Source organism: Lycium barbarum, chromosome 12, assembly GCF_019175385.1.
Source record: "Lycium barbarum isolate Lr01 chromosome 12, ASM1917538v2, whole genome shotgun sequence".
NCBI lineage: Eukaryota > Viridiplantae > Streptophyta > Magnoliopsida > Solanales > Solanaceae > Lycium > Lycium barbarum.
Genome location: NC_083348.1, coordinates 3,696,629 through 3,720,870, shown reverse-complemented (window position 1 = coordinate 3,720,870; position 24,242 = coordinate 3,696,629). Strand labels below are relative to the sequence as shown.

The window sequence follows — 24,242 nt, the reverse complement described above, 5'->3', positions numbered from 1 at the left end:
GCAAATCTTAACAAGACTCAAAAACAGGCTACTTGGTTTTTCTGAAACTCACTCAAAGCTTCAAAACAAGACTCTATCATTCATTTTGAAAGAAAACTTTTACTAATCCATTTTTAGAACCTAATAATATCATATTTTTCTAAAAAAAATGATTTGAACTGCTAAGTGCACTTTAAAACAATCAATATTCTATCAGATGATAAAAGAAGGTTAACTTCTCAACACTCAAGATTAAAACAGACTAGGGAAAACACATTTTGAGACTTAGAGATATATTAACTCAACAAACAAACAACCTCTATCCTATAATCTACTCAAACAATTTCTTAATTATTAAAATATCCAAACGGGATAAAAAAAATGCATAAAATTGCCATCGACTAGTGACAGATTCACAAGAACTAATTGTATCGTATCAAAAACTAACAAGAATGACTAAACTATACTTAAATCTATCAGTGTCAATAAAACAGTGTCAAAGCTCCAACATAAACTATTCTTTTTCTCATTTTTATTAAACTTAGCTAACATAAGATCACTTAATATCATCTAAATCAAGTTTTTAATTCATTTCACAGTTTCAAATGACATCAAACTCATATAATATCCACTTAATCATCAAAACAGGACTAAGTTAGCAAATAATTATTTTTAACTAACACAAGCATCATAATAAATATATAATCATAACTAGAATGAAATAAAGGATAGACTAAGAGGTTACCTTTTAATGGGGCAACCTAAAGATCAAAAGGACGGATTGAATCCGCCAAATTCAAGTACCAACACTTCACAATTCTTTGAAAACCCTTTGTCTTTTAAATTTTTGGATGATGTCCGTATTCATCTATATATATATATCTATTGCATTTATATTTTTTGTAGTGTATTTTGAGTAAGAGTGTGTATAAGCTACTAAGTTTTGAATATATATATATTTTTTAAAGCCACCAAAAAGGTGGAAATTTTATTGAAAAGAAAATTATGTACATATCAATCCAAAAGTGATTGATCAAAGAGAAGAAACAACAAAAAGAACAGGGGGTGATCTATCCAAAAGTGATTGATCAAAGAAAGAAAAACAGCAAAAATATATGAAAAAACAGCAAGTGGAAAAGAAAATACAGAAGGAGAATGTAACAGATTAGTGACAACTATAAATCCAAGGGCCTTGACTTGATAACACCTATCACACCTTCAAAGTCTCACAGGTGGAATGTTTCAAATCATGTGAATCATTCTTCAGGCAGTCTTGAATATAATTGTGTTCATCTGTGGGCATCTTCTGCTGTATATGATCTAGGCCACTCTCAAACTTGTACCATTACCAAACCAGCATTAAGCATATCATGGAATGTTGTAACATCCCTATTAAGGAATGAGCATGATGAACACACTAATATCACCTTAAAGATAGATGCTGCATCAGTCTATGCTTCAGTCTACATATTGGAAATGGCTCTTTTATATGCCTGATCTTCAGTCTGGAGCTTTATCTTGTGTTGTTCTTATTCTCAAATTGGAATTCCAGCCTTCACTATGTTCAATATCCTCCTAGATTTACTTGGTAACTCATGGAAACTATTAAAGTGAATTGTACCTGGACATATGTAGCATGCACCTACTAATTTTTGCAGCATTTGAATCTGATGCATCTCTTTCAATTTAATACCCGCCCCTAGCTTAATCCTTTACATGAAACCATCCTCTAAGTACAGCCTGCTATCCATATCATGAGCATCACACCATTTATATTAAGGAATGAGCATGCATAGCACACTGATACCACCCTAATACAAATGTTGTAAATGCTCACAATCAGTTGGCAAACTGTGATCACAGTAGTGGTAATTCTACTGTCAGTCTGGTGCTTTATCTTGGATGGTTCTTATTCTCAAATTTGGGATTTCTCTCTTGTCTATGTTCATAATCCTCTTGGCTTGACTTGGTAATTCTTGAAAACTATGAAACTGAAGTGTACCTGCAAAATCAAAAACCAAGTTAGTTAAAAGATCTGCCAGCCCATTGCCTTCTCTATGTATGTGCTCCACAGCTACTGTTTGATCCTCCATCATTCTCTTGATATCATTTACTAGCATTGAGATGCTCCAAGGGACCTTCCATTCTTCCTTTAAAATCATCTTCATAGACATGGAATCAGTCTCTATGATCAATGGGAAAAGCTGCTTTTCCACACAATACCTCATTCCCATCCTAATAGCCTCAGCCTCAGCCACAATATTTGTTCCATCTGTCAAAGTTTTTGCAACTGCATACACCAAGTCTCCCACATCATTTCTTATACAAAAAGCTGCAGAACTTGGACCTGGATTTCCTTTAGCAACTCCATCAGTATTACACTTGAAAACACCAGATGCAGGTCTCCTCCATTTAATAAGTCTGCATATAACAGTAGGCTTATATTCTTCAAAGAACTGAATAATATGCTGCCATGTAGTTGGAATATTCAGCCCAGGAAACTGGATTTTACACAACATATGAATATTCATGTTTATATCATATAGCACTCTATTCAGATTCATTGTACCACCATCAAGCCTATTGTTTCTCCACTTCCATATTTGCCATATAACAAAAGCAGGCACTGCTTTAAATATGGATTTCATTTTGAAGTGGCATTTTGCTTCCCACCAACTTCTTATAGCATGTTTTACCTGAATACAATTCATATTCAAACCAGCCCCCATATTGAAGTATCTCCATACCTTTGTAGCCAAATCTCCACACAGAAATAAATGATTCATTGTCTCCATCTGAGTATTATGACAGCAACAACACTTTGAAACTAAAGGAATGCCAATACTTGCCACCACCTCATCAATTGGGACTTTAAACTTCCACAACCTCCACAGGAAGAATGAAATTTTAAAAGGCACACCTTTGATCCACATATTCTGAAATGGCACAGTTAGATTAGCTTTTTTCCTCAGTAGCTTCCATACATTACTTACTGTAAATTTGCCTGAACTTGTCATCATCCACCAAGGTCTATCCCATTCATTTGATGCATATTTAATGTCAATTTCCTGTATTATATGCTGCACAATATCTTCAGGAAAAAGCTGCATGAGTTTGCTGATATTCCATCTTCCATCCGTCATAAGTTCAGAAACATCTTCAGCCTGCTCATTGATTTGCCAGGACTGTGGAACCACATAACTAAGAGCACATAGTTTAGTCCAATTATCAAACCAAATGTTTTAACTTCCAATCTTAGGATCCCACCAGATTTCCTGTTCTATATCATCCCTAGCTTCCAACATCATCTTCCATACTTGGGATCCTCCCTTCCATTGTACCACCTGAGGAATTTGTTTTTTACAGTATTTATTCCACATAAAATTAGCCCAGAGAGAACTAGTGGTTCTAAACATCCACCATAGTTTTGCACATAAAGCTTTAGATGTGTCATAGATAGATCTGAAGCCCAAACCTCCTTCATTCTTGGGAATGCACATGTTAAGCCAAGCTTCCCAGTGTCTGCATCTACCTTCTTCCTTATTATTCCAAAAGAATTTAGCAAAGATTCTGTGTAATTCCTTTAGAACACATTTAGGAGGCCTTATAGCAGATAACACATGAATGGGAATACTTTGAAGCACACTTGTAATCAACACTACTTTTCCTCCATAAGACAACAGCTTGCCTTTCCATATTTGTAGCCTGTCTTTGACATTCTTCAATAATGCAGTGTAATCCACCTTCCTTTTCCTGGCATGAGTGATTGGTACTCCAAGATATGTAAAAGGAAAATGACCTCTCACAAATCCTGTTGCTGTTGCAACCTGCTGGCTTAACTCATGTGATACTTTGCTGAACATATAAAATGAACTTTTCCCCTTATTTATTAGCTGTCTAGACACTTTCTCATATTCCTTAAGAGTATCCATGATCATTTATAAAGACTAATTATGTGCTGAAGAAAATATGATTGTATCATCTGCATATGCTAGATGATTCAAATCAGCACTCCACTTTGGCATCCCATATCCAACAAATCCAGGCTGATCAAACAAAGAGTTTAGTGCCCTTGAGAGGACTTCTGCAGCAATGATGAACAAAGCAGGAGAAAGTGGATCCCCTTGTTTGACACCCCTTGTAGAATGAAAAAAACCATGAGCCTGGCCATTTAGGAGGACAGAATACCAATTATTTGCCAACAGCCTCCAAATCAAGTCAATGAAAAATGGAGAAAATCCCATCTTTCTCATCACTTTACATAAGTACAACCATAAGACATTATCATATGCTTTTGCCATATCCAATTTAATCACAACATTTGCTGGTTTTCCTCTCTTCCTTATATCAGTTACAATTTCTTGTGTCAATAACAGATTCTCAATTATATTCATTCCTTTAACAAAACTAGATTGATTTGGAGAGATTACCCTGGAAATAAGCTTATCATGTATATCATGAACTACTCTTGAAATGACCTTATTGATAATATTGCTAAGGCTTATAGGTCTCATATCAGCAAATGCCTGAACCACAGTCTTCTTTGGCAGGAAAACCAGATTTGTGTGAGTGACTAACTTGGGGAGAGTATGTCCTTCAAAAAAATCTTTAACAATCTTGTATACATCAAACTTTATCACCTCCCAACACTTCTGATAGAATATACCAAAAAATCCATCAGGACCACAAGCACTATCCCCATGTAACTCAAATACAGCCATATGTACTTCCTTCATAGTAGGATGTTCAGCAAGTATTAAATTATCCTCCTCCCTTATCAGTTCTGGAATATGATTAAATATTGGAGAATCTTCTCTCACCTCTTCATGAGTAAATTGCTTCTGGAAAAAGTTGACAGCTTGAGCAGCAACACTATCAACATCCTCAAGCCAGTTACCAGCATCATCTTTAATCCTCCTAATGTGAATTCTTTTTCTTCTACCTTTTACCAGGCTATGGAATTATCTAGTGTTCTTATCACCTTCAGAAAAACAATCTATCCTGGCCTTTTGTCTCCAGAATTCCTCCTCATAATGAAGATACAGCTTGAGTTCTGCTTGTGCCCTCTGCATGACCATTCTATTTTCTTCAGATGGATCTGCCTCAAACAACTGCTCCTTAATCTTAACTATTTCTTCTCTAATAACAAGTTGTTTAAAAATGTCACCAAAAGTAGCCTTACTCCATGTACTTAAAGCTGTTTTCAGTTTCTTCATCTTGAGTTTAAATGATAGAAATACATCATCTGATAAAGTTGTTTCCTATTGTTGCTTAACCAAGTCAAGAAAAGTATCATGTTCCACCCAGAATTTGAGAAACCTGAATGGTTTTACAAATTTTTACACTTGATCTCCACATGATACCAGTAGTGGTGCATGATCAGAACCAGTCCTTGACAAATGCTCCACCTCTAAATGTCCAAACCAATTCTGAAACATATCATTGTGTACAATCCTGTCCAATCTTTTAAAAATGCAGTCATTAGCAGCCCTTCCATTCCACCAGGTGAAAGGACTCCCTTTGAAAGGTATCTCATACAACTCACATGAATTCAAACAAAAGGCAAAATCCTCATATTTATGTGGCAAAACTGGTAAACCTCCTATTTTTTCTTCTTCATTCATTATAACAATAAAATCACCACCCATCATCCAAGGAGATGCCATACTGCTAGTCAAGAGATATAAACTGTCCCACAACTGCAGTCTCTCAACTTCCGAGCATTTAGCATACACCATTGTAACCACCATATCTTTATTGAGATCTTGAAAATTCAACTTGACAGTAATAGATTGCTCAGTATCTAATAAAACCTCAACATCAACATTGTGTTGCACAAAGAACCAGATTTTTCCATTACAGTTGGAATTAGCATAAGGCATTCCAAGTTTCCTTCTATATTGCTGAATTTGTCTCTGATGTTGAAAAGGTTCCATCAAAGCTATCAAAAAGAACTTATAATGCTTATTTAACATTTGAACTCTATAAAATCCTTGTGGTGACTTCATTGATCTAATGTTCCAGAATAAAGTCTTAACAATCATTTAACAGATTTCTTAATGTTACTCCTTGTTGAATACCTCACAATTTGTGGAACCTCAGTGTTTTGCTTTCTTCCTTTTCTGAACCCTTTGCTTTGTGATTTTGGAGATACACCTGCCTCTACACACATCTGCTGTTGTTTCAGATCAATAGCAGTACCATCAGCATCTTCCTTTTGATTATTGATCAAATTCAACTTATCAGGTACCTCCTGTAACTTGTGAGAGACTACCTCATGTAAAGCTTTGTTTGGTGATATCCTTACATCAACATTCAGAGGCTGCATATCTCTAATGTCAGGAATTATAGCCAAAGCTAAATTCTGGTGTTCTGCATCTGCAACTTTGTCAGGATAATAGCTAACCAACTGCAAGTTGTAGTTAGAGCTCTATACCTCTTCATCATGAATATCCTTCAACATTATTGCCTGAGTAGACCTCTCATGATCCATGGAACCAGTCATACCTTGCATCCTCTCAACACACCCATCATTCTAAAACATCTCACCTGCTTGATTACATTCAGACATATGCTATATCAAAGAAATATCAGATGCCTTATTTCCATCCTGAATCCTGTTATCATTCCTTTGCTGATGGAATTCCTCTACATCCTTACTAGTATTATATTCAGTTCCCAATTGCTGATCATCTTCATCAACCTTTCCATATTTCATTACATATTTTTGGACATCTGCGGGTAGTTCAATATTCTCTTGTTGTTGACAATCCTGAGACTTCTCTGAACCATCAGCCTTTGTAATCTGCAGAAAAAGTTCATTGTCATCCATCAGTGAACTATGAATGCCTTTTTGTTCAGGATCATCATTAGGTTGTTGTATTCTGGCAATATCACCTATAGTGTGATTATGATTATCACCACTATGGTCCTTTATAGCTTTATTGACATAACCTTCTCCCATTTCCAGAACCTTCACACCATCATGTACCTTATTCTGCATCTTTTTGCCATCTAATTCAGCTGCCACTCCTTCTTGTTTAACCACATCTTCCTCAATGACATTCTCCTCCTGATTATCACTGAGCCTATTCACATCAACATCCTGTACTCCATTGTTAAGTATCTTAAATTTGTTTGATACCTTAATCTCTTTGGTTCCATCATCTCTCCTAGTTGGATTCACATTGTTCTTATACAGCCCCTTGTTTCCAGGGTAAGTTACCACAGTACCACTTGATAACACCTTTGGTAAAAATTGTTGCACTGGTTTTTTCCACCCCCTATATCTTCTATATCTCCCTTGTTGGAACTGCCCTTGTTTACTAGTTCCAGGCTCATCTACACCAACTACAGCCTTTCCTTTGTTCTGTGACACTACTCCATTATCTGCCAACTCATTTTCAACCAGTTGTGGATGCAACACCCAACATTCATCATTGGAGTGACTTTGCAACAAGCACTTTGTGCAATACTTTGGTAAATAGTCATATTGAATATTAACTTTGATCGACCTGACAACCTTTGTTACATCATCTTCAATCTCCATCCACACATACTTAGGCAAATCTGCAAGCAAATCCACCTGCACTTTCACTCTTGCACAGTTTGGCCTGGTCTTATTAATAGTAGCAGCATCTAATTGGATTGGCTTGCCCACTGCAGAAGCCAACGAAAATAAAAATTCCTTGACAAAAAAGGTAGGAAGAAGGTTTGGAAACGAAATCCAAGCCATAGCCATTGAAGTTTCCTTGTCCACACTGAATTTAGAGTCATATATTAATGGCCTCATTTGATATGAATGACCATATTTTGACTTCAACCAAAAGAAACTTTTTGATGATAGGTTAATAAAGTCTTCCCTTAGATCACATCTTATCAATACATGCCTCTCTCTCAGAAAACCTACACGAATATTACCCTTTATGCCACATTGTTGAGGTATAATAGATCTCAACTCGTCTAGTTCAGGCCATCCATACGAAAACTTACCAACAATAGCATAATGTAGGTTTTAAATCCTTTCCATTCGTGATACTTCTGAAGATGACCATCTTACAACATGTTTTCCATCTATAATCTCAACCATCTTCATAGGAATGGATTCACACGTATGCATGGAAGTTTTACTAGATTCATGCAATAGGGTTTGACGATAATTATGAGGTGTGGACGTAGAGATTATTGTTTGTGGTTGGTGAACATTGCTGGAAGAAGCGAGAGGAGGAAGGAGGGAGAGAGGAGGGAATTCTTGAGTAGACAATGGCTGACCAACCACCATGTGCGGCGGCTGGCCAGTGGCCGGCATGGCCATAACACTATTAGGGTTTCAAAGTTAGGGTTTGCATGGGAGGAGAGAGAAGAGAGTCTTGATTGTGGGCCCGGGGAGACGTCTTCGCTACAGCGGATGGATTACCGCCATACTAAGTTTTGAATATATAAATCAAACCTTAGTTTTTTTTTTTGTGCTAATTTTCGAACTCCCTCTTCTTTTTTTCTCCTCTCTTCTCTTTTTTTTTTTTCCTCTCTCTCTCTCTCTCTCTCTCTCTCTCTCTCTTTCTTAATGACAATAGCCATTCTATTTATAGGCAAGCAAATTTAGAACCCTAGGGACAAAAATAGGCCATTTGGCGTGGCTTTTCCCTCCAAAACCCTTAATTTTCAAAAGACCTTATCCATAATTTCAAAATCAAGTAAGACAAAAATCCAACTAACAAATTTGTACCCTAATTAGAATAAGACAAAAGAATTTCAACAAATTCATACTAGGATAGTACACATGACCGTATCTTTCCCCCCAAAAACCCTTAATTTTCAAAAGACGTTATCCATAATTTCAAAAATCAAATAAGACAAAAAAATCCAACTAACAAGTTTGTACCCTAATTGTAACGACCCATTTTGTCATTACCATGATTCTTTCATTTTTGCCCTCGTTGACCTGTTCCTAATTCTCGTTAGAACAATTTTGACCCGAGAAGATAGTCGGCATGACTTCCTAGGCATCGTTTTGGGCTTTGGAATGTTTTCTAGAAAAATTTGGTTTTAAGCAAAAATCGTTTGACTGGGAGTTGACTTTTGGGTGAACGGATTTCTTTCAAAAATCCATAGATTTCGAGAGGTCCGGATGACCATTTGTGATTGATTGGTGGGTCTGGTTCGGCTCCCAATGCACTCGGGTGCATTTTGGGAATGGCTATTGACGTTTGGGAGTCGACTTAGTCAATGGTATCTCCGTTGGGAAATCCGAGGTCATGGGTACGTTCATAACATGTTTTTACATGTGGGTGCATATTTTGTTTGTTGAAATCGGACCTCGGATGAATATCAAAAATCGGGTTGGAAAGTTGGTTTTTGGCCGCTCGGGGGTTGACTTGGTCGCCGGGACCTCGGATGGAAATTTTGAGTGAACGAATGAGTTCGTAGCGCATTTTTACCTATATCTACATATTTTGTTTGTCAAAATCAGGTTCCGGAGTTCCGGGGCGAAAAACCAAAAAAATCGGGGCATCTGGTGTCTGGTGACCACTACAGTGGACCCCTTACCGCTGTAGCTGCACTTCTACAGTGTAATTAGGACCGCTGCGGCGGTCAAACCTCTGCAGTGATAGTGGTGACCGCTGCGGCGGTCAAACCGCTGCAGCGGTAGTGGTGACCGCTGAAGCGGTTCCGCTAAAAACTGATGTCGGGTCCAATATTAAAACCCTCATATCTCCCTCATTTTAAGTCCAAATGAGGGGATTCAAAAGCCAAATTTTATAAGGAATCCAATGCTTCCATCCAATCTGCATTTTGAGGTCATCTTGGCATGAAAATCGATGAAAAACAGAGACTATGTCGGATTTGGACCTCATTTGGGATACCTTCTCTCTTGGAAGCTTGGGGATGAATGAATTCTTGATTATTTCTCAAGATTGTTCCTATGTGTAAATTCTAAATCTCATTCTTAATATCTTCCATTAATTAATCCATCATTGTGGCCTTGTAAAACCCTTCCTCTTCCAAAAATCTCTATGCAAAACCTAGGGTTCTTCAACCCAAAATTGGGGTTTGTTTCCAAATCGGTTTTTATGGGTTCAAATCATGTTTGAGTGAGTTCCTAATATTTATTTAACATCATTCATATTATTTTCTTGAATTTTTGCCTTGAGATTCTCATTTTACCCTTTTCAAGAGGCCGTTTCTTCTAAAGTTAGGGTTCTTAGATCCAAATTTGGGGGTTTTCATATAAATGATGATTTTGAGAATTAATTGAGTATTACTATGATTAAAGTAATGGGTTTTGACCTTTTAGTATTGAATTTGGTATTTTGGTCATAAAATTCCCGTTTTTCCTAAATTAAGGGTTGAAATTTGACCCGAATAGAAAATAGCCAATATGAATATCATTATTCATGGTTTCTTACATATAATTCATATGTGATAGAGTTTGATTATTTGGAGGTACTTCGAAAGACAAGGCAATGTGTAGGTTCGTGGCACCTGTTCGGCTGCCAGGTAGGTTATGGCTTCCCTTTTGGTAGACTCCGGTTATTTTTATATATTCGTGTATTAGAAGGGACAAATAATGCATGTATAGGAATTGGAGATTTGGGATGGAATCTTAGGGTGGTATTGTTGTGTGATTTGTGTGTTCGGGCTTGTGGCCTGTAGATTCCTTAGGTTGTTTGATGTGGTTTGTTGTTAATATCGGTGGATATATGTGACTTGGAAGTAGTGGGTGAAACCTATTGTTGTGTCTAATGATGAGAAATTCCTTTAATATGTGATTATTGTGTTATGCCATTACTAGTGAACCTAGTTGATAGATGGGAGGCTAAATACACCCACGTTTGTGATTGAGTTCCAAAAAGAGTTGTGACGACTAATTGTGAGTGTAAGGTGAGATTACTTGTTCTAAGCTAATAGGCTGATTTAAGAAAGTGGTAATAATGTAAATTGACCTATTGTGTGTTGGGACTAGTTATCCCGTTGTGTTGTGCTTAACAATTCTATTGTGTTGTGTCGATGCCATGAGTTGTTGATAGATATTAGACCTCGTTATCCGTCTTGGTTCGAATATATTGTTTGGCATACCCATTGTTGGTATTTGTGATATTGATATATTGTTGACATACCCACGGTTGGTATTGTGATTAGATATGTTGTTGGCATACCCACCATTGGTATTGTGATATTGGTATATTGTTGGCATACCCACTGTTGGTATTGTGATATGATACATTGTTGGCGTACCCATTGTTAGTACTTGCTATACTAAACTTGATTATTAATACTTGATATACGTATTGCATGCATTCTCACACATTCATGATGCATGGCCGATACCCGGTGATGATCTGGTATCGTTGATTGAGTAATTGAATTTGCTAAACTCCTTATTTGAGTGATTGTAAAAAGGCCGATGTCCGAAGATCCATTCCAGAATCGTTGATTTTATGAAACTGATGTTTGAGAAACTCTTTTACTGAGTGATTGTGAGAAGGCCGACGTCTGAGGTTCAATTCGGAATCGTTGATATGTGCATTGCATACATTCTCTCATATTCATGATGCATGGCCGATACCCGGTGATGATCCGGTATCGTTGATTGAGTGAAACTGATATTTCGATAAAATCTTTTGAGTGATTGTGAGGAGGCCCATGTGCGATGGTTATATTCGGGCATCGTTGTTGCATGGACGATTCCGATGTTATCCCGGAATCGTTGTTAGTGCATGGACTCCGCAGGTCCCCCATGGTGGTGCCGGTGAGACTCCCTCTATGAGCAATTAGATGGGTGGCACTTATACTTCGCGAGTAACGCTGGGTTGTGCTATCGAGACGTCGATATTTCCGTCTGGAGTACATATGTACACCTCATTGGCATGGCATGGCATTGCATCCATACATCTTACATTGCATTGCATTGATAAATCTTGCATTGCATTGATACATCTTGCATTGCATTGCATTGTGTCTTGTTTGAGATGATTTGGTGTGTACTTGTGATGATTGGATTAAGATTGATTTATTCAGACCTGGCACATTTGGGATTAGATGTTTTACTTAGGAAATGACGTGTACTTGGATCTGGATTTATTGATTGAACTTGTTGAGATATCCTATAGACCGTTTGTAAGATTAGTTATATGTTTGGTCTCTATGTGATGTAGGATAACGGGTGTCTTAGTGATGAGTTGACTACTAGCCTGAAACAATCGATTTAATGATATGTGAGTTCCGATATCGTTGTGAGCTTGATCGGTGAATTATTAGAGTGAAATTAATGCTTAAGGGTATTGATATACAGTGTGTGGTAGATAGCTGTATGACTTGATTGAGTTGTTATCATGTTTATCTGTGAATTCTTTTACTGATATGTGTTACTAACCATTGTCGACCTATGATACTTACTCAGTATGCGTGATTTCTACTGATATTGCACTTGCTGCACCCTTTTTGGGGTATAGATTGTTTCAGGTGATTGATCGAAGCATATGTGGAAATACGCGGTGCCTATCTAGAAGGCCTCCTCCCATTTCATTTCGGGACGGAGATTGAGTCTTAGAATGTAGTGGCAATCTCAAATCATTAGTCGCTCTTGTACTAGTCTAGACCAGGTCATGGGAAATTGGATCGAGTCTGTATTTGTTACATCGTTGTAATTATATTAAATCTTGAGTTTATTGCATATATTATGAAATTTCCGCTGAATTTCTAAGTACCTATTGATTTAAATGAATCTCCTTTACTTAATTGATGTATAATCAATGAGAGGGTTCGCATTAGAATAAGACAAAAGAATTTCAACAAATTTGTACTAGGATAGTACACATGGCAGCAACAATCATTCAAATAGTACCAACAAAGGTACAAATGAATCAAATTGTACCATACAAGATAGAAAATGACCCCTTCTTTCTAATTTAATCAATATAAACTATATATTATAAATACACATATTACTAAGTACAACAATTATTTAGGCTAATTAAAAAATTAAAACTCGCAAAGTTAAAATATTAGCTTTAAAACAAGCCCAATATTGACATAGTTCCGAGCAATATTTTAAATATGAAAAAATGTGATAAAAAATGAGCCGTAATTCATACGTGATTTAAATTAATAATTTTCCCGGACTAGACGGAGCGAGATGAAAGTGAAACTATAGTTTTCTTTTTGCGCAAAATTTCGAAAGTATGGCCGGATCCTGGTCTTTGGGCTTCCTACATATCTCAGGTTATATAGAATTCAGGCTGTTTGTAGTTCTGACTTTAAGAGGACTAAAAAATAAGGAATTTTTAAAATTATCTCGAAATGTCCCTAGATAATCATAGTAATATGGTTGATCCTCGAAACTTGAGTAGCCTACATATCCCTGGCTTTGGAAATCAGAACAATTGTAGTTCGTCCCCTTATGTGGGAATCCATTTGACTATTTCCGGTAAAATCCGACCGGAAACGGTTTTTGAAGGATTTTTAGAGTTTAGTTTCTTGAAGTGATGTTTCAATCCTGGCGTAGAAAGCTTAACTCTCGTAAACGATTTTTGATTGGTTGCCCAAGAAGAGCTCCAAGTTAGTTCCGAACTTCTCGAGTCTGGCTCTTTTGCTCCCATCTTGGTAGCTTTTAGCCATCTCCAAATTTTGAGTCTGCGTGTTAGTGATTTGAAATTTTATCTTTATCGTAAATACCATACCTGTGCGACATTTTCGCCATTTGTTTTAAAGGGTTGTCAACTCCCGTCATTTGTCCAACTCCTGGCGAACACTTTTCCGTCTTCTTTCTTCTTTTTCTGTAAGTGTGTACTTTTGTGTATGTGTGTGTGTGTATATATATATATTGGAAATAGTTTTGACTACTTTGGATATTAATCCCGATACCTCAGTTGGTTCTTTTCTCGTCATTTTCAGATGTTTTCATTTTTTCAATGATAACTTCCGTTGGATCCGGGCCGGGCTATACTGCATTCTTGCGAAACCTTCACACCCCAGTCCGGTTTTTATTTTCATATGCAAGATGCTATTAATGAAGATCATGTTTCCAAGTGCAATATCATTTTTGTTTCTTATGACATCCGTTACCCCTGAAAATTCGGGATCACATCATTTTCACATATTGCGGTGACTGTCGTGAATCCGGTGTCGACTGCATCGTTATCCTCATACAAAGTCTGCGTTATACCAATTCGAGACTACATCACTTATAGTTAAAAATACCGAAATGAAGACTGCACACCAGAGTGCAGTATCATATTCCTTTCATGATGACTACTAACCTCTGTATCCAGAATTACAACATTTAGTCAGAATATTCAAGTTAACGACTGTATACTCAAGTGTGGGGCCTTTTCTCATGACAATCGCTATCCTTAAACCAGAATTACATTAACTTGAGATAAATTGCAGTAGCGACCGCAAATCTGGATGTAGGAATCACATTCGTATTTCAACAATTATGGACATCAACCTCGAAATTATGCTACCTATTTTTGGCTATATACGGACGGCAACTACAGCCCCTTCGGCATGAAGTCGTATCGCCCAAATCTTCATTTTGAGGAATGAAGCTTACCTCAGCAGCAAGACTGACGCACTTCTTTTTTTACTCCGGCAAAGAATACCCGCCCGTCGACAGGGTTCACATCTTTCAAAAGGACTATACTCTTGCATTGTGAATACGACACTACAATGCCGATATCAACTCTTTGTCTTCAAATCATAGATTGTCAGGCTGAAAACTGTAACCACCCTTCGGGTCAGAAGTAATTCATCTTTGCTGACATTCCATGTCGACGGTCTTAAATTTGATGTCAGAATTATGTCACCTGATTCAGGCGAGAACTGTGCTTGCCAAATTTAAGTCGTCTAATCAATCAATGTTTCAAGGCAAGTCATGCAACGTTATAACGACCCGTTTGGTCGTTATAGTTTCCTCGGCTTTTTCTCCCGTTCCTGAGCATTGATTAGCTCACTTTTGATCCGAGGGGACGACTAACATGCTCCCGAGGCCTGGATGTCGTTTAGAACTTGTGTGTGTGTTTGGTTCGGTTCCCAATGCACTTGGGTGCATTTCGGAACTTGGGATGAAAATTTGCAATTAAGGCACCGGGGGTTGACTCGGTCAACGAGACCTCCGTTGGGAATTTCGAGGCCACAAACGAGTTCGTAGCACATTTTTATGCGAGACTAGGTGTTTGGTATATGAGCAGATGGCCTAGAGAATTAGTCAAAAATCGGATCAAAAGATGAAACTTGGGTTAAGTTTCTGGTGTCTGGTGCCCGCTTTGGCGGCACCAGCATCGCGGCAGAGGCACTGCTGGAGTGGTAGCCTTGCCGCTAGAGCGGTCAATGACTTTTAGTCATTACGGCTGAAGCGGCTCTGCTGGGGCGATCCAGGTGCCGCTACAGCGGGTGACGGGCAGTTAATAATATTAATGAAGTGTTAAAAAGCCCTAGACCCTTATTTTACCCCATTTCGATATTTGAGCTTGAAGAAACTGCTCTTAAGGATATTTAGAGGAAAATCTTCGAGGTAATTCCTACTCATTTCTTCATTCTTCCTTTAAACCATAATCATGTTAGATTCCCCCTGATCCCTTAATGAACCCATGGTGGTAAAAGTTGGAAGAGGGTTTGGAAGAACATTGTTCCTAGGATTATTAACGAATAAATTGGTGATGTTTTGTTAGATATTGACTAATATAGGTTCATTAATCATATATCTTCCACTTTTAATGTTGAATTTCGGATTTGGAGATTTAGGGTTTATACCCAATTTGGGGGTTTTGCATGAAATCAGAATCTAGTCTAATTATTGAGCTAAATCAGCAATTAATGGTTGGATTATGATTGCCTAGTACTTAATTTGGTGTTTTTCCCTTGTGGGCCCGTTTCCCCAAATTCTATGTTTGGAATTGACCTAATTGAAATCATAGCAATATTAGTATCATTCTTCATGATTTCTAATATAGAATTCGATTATACTTAGACTACTTTGGTTCTGAGCTTCCGCGGAAGGGCAAGGCAAATGAGTGAGTTGTTGGTGTTGCGGTTCGGGAGTCCAGGTAGGTTATGGTTTACCTTTAGTTAGATTTCGTATAGTGAATCACATATTTAGATTATAATGTCGGAGACAGCATGTGAACCTTCGGGTATGAAGTTGGGATGGATATTGCCTTAGGTTGGGTCCTGATGTGTGTTGGTACTTAACTTATTGATATATGTTGGCATATCCACTGTTGGTATTGTGATGTGATACTTATTGCCGTCCCCGTTGTTGTACTTGTGATATTGAACTTGATCGATTTACATATGCATTGCATGCATCCTCTCATATTCATGCATGGCCGATAGCCGGTGATGATCAGGTATCGTTGATTGAGCGTAACTGATATATTTGATAAACTCTTTACTTGAATGTTGTAAAAAGGCCGATATCCGAAGATCCATTCCGGAATCGTTGATTATATGAAATTGATGTTGATAAACTCTTTTACTTGAGTGATTGTGAGAAGGCCAATGTTCGAGGTTCAGTTCCGGAATCGTTGACATATGCATTGCATACATTCTCTCATATTCATGATGCATGGTCGATACCCGGTGATGATCCTGTATCGTTGATTGAGCGAAACTGAAACTTGATAGACTCTTTTACTTGAGTGATTATGAGATGGCCAATGACCGATGATCTATTCTGGCATCGTCGTTGCATGGCGATTCCAATGATACCCCAGAATCGTTGTTAGTGCATGGACTCCGCGGGTCCCCCAGGGTAGTGCCGGTGAGATTCCTCCTGTGAGTAATTAGCCAGGGTCCCGTCTGTCTGTTGGGAAAAGATCCGGAATGGGTGGCACTTAGGCTTCTCGAGTCACGCTGGGTTGTGCTACCGAGACGTCAATATTTCCGTCCAGAGTATATGTGTACACCTTATTTGCATGACATTACATTTCATTCATTCCATCATTGCATTGTATTGCGTTATGACTTGATTGAGAAGTTTGGTGATTGGTTTATGATGATTGGATTGGATCAGATATACTCAGACTTGACATATTTGGGTTTAGATGCTTACATAGGTGATGACGGATACTCAGTTGCGATTATATTATCTCATGCTTGGTTGGTTTATTTGTTCATCTGCGTTATTATTTCAATTGTGTTAACTAAGCTTAGTCAGCCGATGATGCCTACCAGTACTGTTGATTGTACTGACCTGTACTTGCTGCATTCTTTTATGAATGTAGAGTACCAGGACGGATCTACTTCTGTAACCCGTGGCTGATCGACTCTTCAGCTTTCTCTCGAGTTTCCAGGGTGAGCATGGCGTCCGCTAACCTTGCAGACCTTCCTATCACATGTCTTACTTTTATTTCAGAGACTAGACATTATGTATTAGTATTCCAGACTATATTATTCTCCTTAGATGCTCTTGTATTATTCAGACTAGACCCTGGGGGTAGTTACTGTCTTCCGCACTTTTTACTACTATCTATCTATATATATCGTGAGACTTACGTAGTTATTGATTTTTTCTACTTAATTTTCTTCAATTTATGTATTCGTTCGTTGTTGGGATGAGGGTTCGCTTATCGAGGTGAGAAGGTAAGTGGCCGCACGGCCTAACAAAAATGGGTCGTGACAGACGTCTAGGCTGGGGTCTCAATACCTTGATACAATACTGTTTACTGGAGACCAGACTTTGGTAAATCGTGATTATATCTTTTAGTAGTCTTAAAATTTTCTTTTATAAAAATCTTTGTGCTCTGCAAAACGATCAAACTTGTTAGCATAAAACAATTTTACTTTGGGAGGATTTCGTTACCCTTTTTGTATGCTCTTCTTTGCCATTTTTCTTGAAATTTCTTCTTCATTTTGTTTGTCATTGTTGTTGTCCCTGTTTTAAACATCTTTATCAAACAAGTTAGTGTAAAACGTCCATGCATGTTTGTTCCTGCATCCATAGAAAAATTTGTCAGTTCCCTATTTGGTCGACCGCTCTTCCTGCATATGGACTTCTTCCGGTCACACTTCGACGGGAAAGAATGCTCAATTTTTTGTAAAATCTTTTATTTTTTGCAAAGAGGGGATTTTTGGGTGATGATTTTGAAAACATATATATTTGTAAAAGATACATCTGTAGTAATGGTAATTTTGAAGATGGTATATTTTATACACAGCCTTTTAATGTCATGACATAGGTTACTCAAACAAGGTCTTCTATCACCTCTTCTTCGTCTTGATCTCGACTCGTATTTAAAATTTTCAAATCCCTTTCAAAAATTTTGCCCCAGCTTATATGTATCTTTGTACCAACTCAAATTTTAATATGTCGAAGAAAATTTTGAGACCCTCTCAAAAACTCTGCCCCAGTTTCCATGTAGGGTTACCTTTATATTTATCTTGCTAAAGCATTTCTAAAGTTTCCTTAAGGTTTATTGGGAATCTTATTTGGGATGACCGAGCTCGGAAGAGCACCTACGTGTCCCGTTTCGGGAGTCAGGTCGAAACGTAGTTTAGAGTAAATATATTGGATTTTTTTTGTGAGGCCGAACTCAAAGAGCACCTACATATCCCAAATGGAAATCAGGTCATAACATAGTTCGAAATACATGATTTTGGATTTTTGGGTTAAACCGACCGAGCTTGAAAAAGAGCCTACGTATCCCCTTATAAGTATAGGGAATCAGGTCCTCACGTAGTTCGTACATAATTTGGGTTGGTTTTTTCCTAGAAATGCAAAATTACAAGTAAAGGAAATGCGATAAAAAGCAACATAAACTATAGGAGCTATAAATCTCTGAAGTCATCTTCTTCCTCAAACGTAGTATCTTTTGATGGCGTTTGAATTTATTGCTTTCGACCACTCTTGACGATTCATTTCAACGAGGACAAATGCTCCTCCTGATAAGGCCTTTCGCACCATATAGGGCCCTTGCTAGTTTGGTGCAAACTTTCCTTTGTATTCTTCTTGATTCTGATGCTGATATCGGGCTTAGGCTATCTGATTTTCTGCTTAACTGGGGCGAATCCCTCTAGGATTGGCAATCTATGAGCGATAATGTCTATACTCAAGCCCGGTATACAGGCATATGACCCAACAAAAACATCTTCATACTCTTTCAGCAGACTTCGATACCTTTCTTTCTCAGGTTCTGTCAAATGCACACTTATCCTGGTTTCTCGAACCACTTCCTTGTTTTCCAGATTAACTGCCTTTATTTCCTATAGGTTTGGTGTTGGTCTATTTTCATATTCCTCTTCGACGTCTATCAACCCTTCTGGTTCTATTATCTCTTTTTCTTGATCTTTGCTTTGTTCGTCATCATTCTTAATTGTTTCGTAACATGTCATGACATTATTTGTGGCTTCTGTGTTATTACTGTAAAGCAAAGTAACACAATTATCAATCATATAAAAGCAATCTCAATTATATATATATATATAGGTAAAGTAAAACAATTTTGTCTTATTGCAAACTTTGAGGTGTTTTCATTGAATTTTAAAAAGAGTGATACAAACTGCAGTCCTAACTCGGAATGGAACATCGAGCCATTTACATCTTTAACCAACACGTAATAAGGAAATGTAAAAGCCTGAAAGGGCGATAAGCCGAGCCTCAAAGCCGACTTTCGCCGTTTTTTATGAAAGTGAGCATTCTTTCTACCGCAAGGTGAACAACGGGGTATAAGTCCATCCACTTGACATTTCTCCTGGCTCAGCCTGATGAATCTCCAGTGCTTCAAAGCATTCTTCAATGATGGCTGCTCATTCCTCTTCCCAAAACAGCGTCCTTAAACCCTCTTCTGGATCCTCCCCACTGTGACTTAATGGGCATGCGGTGAAGGACTGATATAGATGAGGAAAAGACTTTCTCATTTTAACAGGACCTCTTGATCCATGTTCTGCTTCTTCTTCTTCTGCCTCACACGGCTTGTATCCAACCCAAATTGATATTTCCCATTTTTGATAGTTATTGGTTTTCAAATTCCCTGTAGGTTCCTTCCCAGACCTTTCCCGGGCTTGAACCCGTTTCTTATCATAGTTGTAGCAACCATTTTGTAGATCAATGGCATAGGGATATCCTCATCATTCCCCTTCGATCTAACATGGCTAATTTAATGGTGTGAAAATCAGTATCGCTTGGCGATTTTTCTATGACCGGTATTGAATTGTCCGAATAGATATGGATACTTCCTTTACCGTGAATCATGACTTCTTGATCATCCCAGATGAATTTAAGAGATTGATGCAACGAAGATGCTACGACTCCAGCAGCGTGCAACCATGGTCGCCCGAATAATAAATTGTAGCTTGTTTTGATATCCATGATGACGAATTCCACCACGAACTCGCTGGTTGCGCCATCATAAGCTTTTACATTTGTTCTACTCTGGCATATTTTGCCAACATCTTATCCAAGCTGTTTCAAAGTCGTCACGGGGCATACATTCAACCCAGCTCCTCCATCTGTCAGCACTTGAGGGATAATCTTGTCGCGGCATTTGACTGTTATGTGTAAGGCCTTTTTATGGGCTTTACCCTTTCTTGGTAATTCGTCATCAGAAAATGATAGCCTATGCGCTCGTACAACATACCCTACAATCTCAGCTAATGTTTCACTTGTGGTGTCGGCAGGTACTTGGACTTCATCCAAGGCTTTCATTAAGGCTAAGCGATGTTGAGACAAACTAAGTAATAATGACATTACTGATATCCTGGCAGGAGTCTTATGTAAGTGCTCTACAATCGAAAAATCCTTGACTGGCATTTGCCTCCAAAAGTTTTCTACTTCGCCTTCAGTGATTACTCTTTTCTGAGGATTTTCGTGACATGGTGCTTCGAGTACAGGCTCTTCTAGAGCATAACACCTTCCAGACCTGGTCATACCCTAAACCACAACGGCTATCTCTTTTCCTTTATTGACTATCGTCAGGTGCGGTGGTTTGATCACAAAAGGTGCATTCTCAACTGGCCCTGATGTTTTGAGCACGAACGGCTCATTCTGAATTCGAGCAACTGTTGAGGGATATTTGAGCATGAAAGGCTCTTTCTAGGCTACAGCAGATGAATGGGACATCTCAGGGTTCCTTCTCAAGAGGCATGACACTTCTTTTTGCTCTTGTAGGGACAATAAGGTGACGATGCTTTCCAATCCTTCAATATCTGGACAAATGATCACAGGGCTTTCTTCCCATTCATCACCTCTTTCTATCATGTGAATTTGATTCCTTCCATGCTTCGGGAGAGGATTTGTGTCCACATTTGGAGGTGTTGACTCCAGGATAATCTCATGATTGTCAATCATATCTTGTAGCTTGTGCCTTAAGTTTATGCAACATTCGGTAGTATGGCCAAATTGGTTAGAATGATAGACGCAAGTGAAATCTGGCCTGTACCATCGATCCTTGGGGTTAGCAGGTTTGGTGGAAGAGCATTTATTCAACCGGCGTCTCTTAGTTTGGCAAATAAACCAGCCCTTACTTCTGGTAAAGGAGTGAATACTCTCAGAGGTTTCTTTTGGGGTGCCTCATAGTTTGTTGGTGGAGGCAGGTTTGGAAAGTTTGGTTTTGTGGAGCTTGGTTATTAGGTGCTAACATTTGATAATTTGGTCGTGGAGGTTGGTTGCTAGGTGCTTATATTTGGTAATTTGGTTGTGAAGCTTGGTAGCTAGGTTGTACGTAGCACACAAACATTCTGCTATATTAGGGTGAAGTGGTTATATAGCTGGATGGTGGAGGCGATTGGTAGTTGCCTTGATTTTTGTGGGTTATCTCTTTTCCTCGGCCTTTTGGGCTAATAGCTCTAGAAACATAAGCTACATCTTCTTTCTTCTTTTTGCTGCTCGTGGCACCATATGCACCTGCTCTAGTTAGTACGCTGACAATCTTGCCTGTCTTGAGGCCATTTTCGATGTCTTCCCCAACGGCGACTAAATCTGCTAAGGAGCTCGCATTCATAGTTATCATTTTGTCAAAACAATCAGCTTCTTGGTACCGTATAAATGCAGCTACCAACTCAGCTTCAGTTATAGGTGGTAACATACGCGCTGCCTCGTCTCTCTAGTAACTGGCATATTCTCTATAGGTTTCGGTCGATTTCTGAAGGATTTTATCCAATGAGAAGCGATCTGGCACATTTTCCACATTGAAGCGGAATCTCTCCGTGAATGAACTTGCCATCTCCTCCCATTTCTTCCATCGACTGATGTCTTGTGAGATGAACCACTTCATAGTTGTTCCGGACAGACTTTGATTGAATAATCTCATGAGCAAAGCTTCGTTTCCACCACTCCCGACCAACTGGTTGCAATAAGCTCTCAAGTAGGCCCTGGGATTGCTCGACCCATTGAAATGGTCAAATTTGGGAATTTTGAAACCTTCTGGTAAACCCAAGTCTGGTTGTATGCACAAATTAGAATATCTCAGCCCCTCTTTCTTCTTAGAGCCCTTCTCTAGTTTAGCGATTTTGTTACTCATCTTCTTCTTGATTTTGTCTATTCTAGCCTCAAAGAACATTTCCATGTTCTCCGGTTCTGGTGAGGAGTCAATATGGGTGATATGGTCTTGAAAAGTAACATTTGGTTGCATGGGGCAGGTTGTAGGAGTTCCCGCTGCCCAAGGAGTTTGATAAGCGTTTGGGTTATGAGATATTGAAGCATGAGTAGGTATTTGGAAAGCTGGTGTTTCGTGGGAGGAATTCCCCACATGGGTGGTGCTTCGGTGCATTGGAGTTTGAAAAGTACTTCTGATCTGAGTTTGTGGGAAATGGTCAGGGATTAGTGAGTCTAAATTTGGGAAAGTGGGTGTAGGCCTTCAAGCCTCAGTATTAGTAGCATTTTCTTTTTCAACCCTCAAGCGGGCTGCTTCTTTTCTAGCTTCAGCTAATTGTCTTATTAGCAGGTTAACGGCCTCTTCCAAAGGCATTCCAGCTATGTTAGCTGTTGGGGTACCCTCGACTAAGGCAGTTCTGTTCTGGTTGTCGTTTGGTGGCGGAGTCTCAGGCATATCTTATTCTTTTAGAGGATTTAAGGATGTTGCAGTAGCTTTTGATCGAGTAACTGGTGCCAGTGGATCGACTCCTGTCTATAAGAGAAAACAACTCAAAGGCTCCTAAGTTAGTGTTAGTTTAGGCACAAAATGCAAAATATCACATTGTTTGCAGTTTATAGCACATAGATTCATATATCTTATTTCAACTCTTGATTGACTTACATTTCGAGGGTATTTTGGTCGTTTTGTGTTTTCAGGAACATTGATTTTTCGGTAAGTGCTCTTCATGGTTGATTTGCTTCTACCCATCCTGTATTAAAGGGGATTTTAATTTTTATGATAAAAGGACCAAGTCTTAAATAAACTGCCTACATATCCCACCAAAGGAAATCAGGTCCATCCGTAGTTCACGAATACACAGAAAAGGTTTTCCTATGCTACCCGAAACATAGTTGTCTACCTTGACTAGGCCTTATGTAGGCTTCCCATGTATCCCTAACGGGACATCAGGTCGGCGTAGTTCCGTTTACAGAAAGGGAAAGGGATATTCCTCTTAATTGGAAGCAATAAAGGGATACTTAGATTTTTCTACCCAACCAATGCTAGGCAACTTTTCATTGTCTTCTCATCTTCATCTTCTATCCTTGTCTTCCTGCAACAATCTAAATGTGGCCCTCATTTACGAGGCGTTCTAGTTCCTACTTGAAATCCACAAATTCTTCAATGTCGTGCCCAGGGTGACAATGGTGAAATACGCAAACCCTTTCTCTTGGAGGTCCTGGGCGACTCTGATAGGTTTGCGGCACTGCTCTTAACTTCTTCACACAGCACATTAGGGAGTGAATCTTGGTATATGACTCCTCGAATTTAGAGAAGTCACTTCTCTAGATCCTAACCATCGATATCGTTTCTGGATGATTTCTCCCTTGGTCATGGGTCAGGAAAGAGTGGGGCCCCCATAGTTGGCTAATTCTCCCTTGGTCAATCCATTGGACCAACTTTCTTTCCAGCACTCCACACGCATTGGTTGTATCCCCTGACTGCCTTCGGTGGTAGAGGCATTTCTTGTGGATCATGGAAGGAGCACACGGTGGCAACAAATTTGGGCTTTGTACGTACACTCTAAAACTCCCCAAAGTCTCTAAGAGTTCCCGTTTAGAAATTTCTATTGGCGTACCTCAATTGTGCGATCTTGTGCCCTTGAGAACAATTGTGCATAAAACTCGAGGTTCCTCGAACTGAGATTCGCGCGAGTCTCCATAAACTTCTTGTTTCAAATTGGGGATAAGCAAA

General features: G+C 38.7%; 1 protein-coding gene across 1 annotated transcript; it reads right to left on the bottom strand.

The window, feature by feature from the left end:
* Positions 1-1,859: 1,859 nt before the first annotated feature.
* LOC132624080 (uncharacterized) lies at positions 1,860-6,510 on the bottom strand. The gene is made up of 9 exons (XM_060338911.1): positions 6,487-6,510; positions 6,060-6,388; positions 5,343-5,991; positions 5,023-5,240; positions 4,335-4,932; positions 4,017-4,142; positions 3,247-3,896; positions 2,973-3,180; positions 1,860-2,774 (listed from the first exon to the last, which is right to left on the bottom strand). Exons 1-9 carry the CDS (start codon positions 6,508-6,510, stop codon positions 1,860-1,862), a joined length of 3,717 nt encoding a protein of 1,238 aa, XP_060194894.1.
* Positions 6,511-24,242: the final 17,732 nt, after the last annotated feature.

Excerpts from the sequence above, each read along its gene's own strand:
- LOC132624080 (XM_060338911.1), bottom strand. The coding sequence starts at position 6,510 with ATGGGTGTGTTGAGAGGATGCAAG. Across the intron at positions 4,933-5,022 it reads GCACAAGCAGAACTCAAGCT|CCTGGTAAAAGGTAGAAGAA; the intron begins GTATCTTCATTA and ends ATAATTCCATAG. Across the intron at positions 3,181-3,246 it reads GATATAGAACAGGAAATCTG|TTATGTGGTTCCACAGTCCT; the intron begins GTGGGATCCTAA and ends ATGTGCTCTTAG.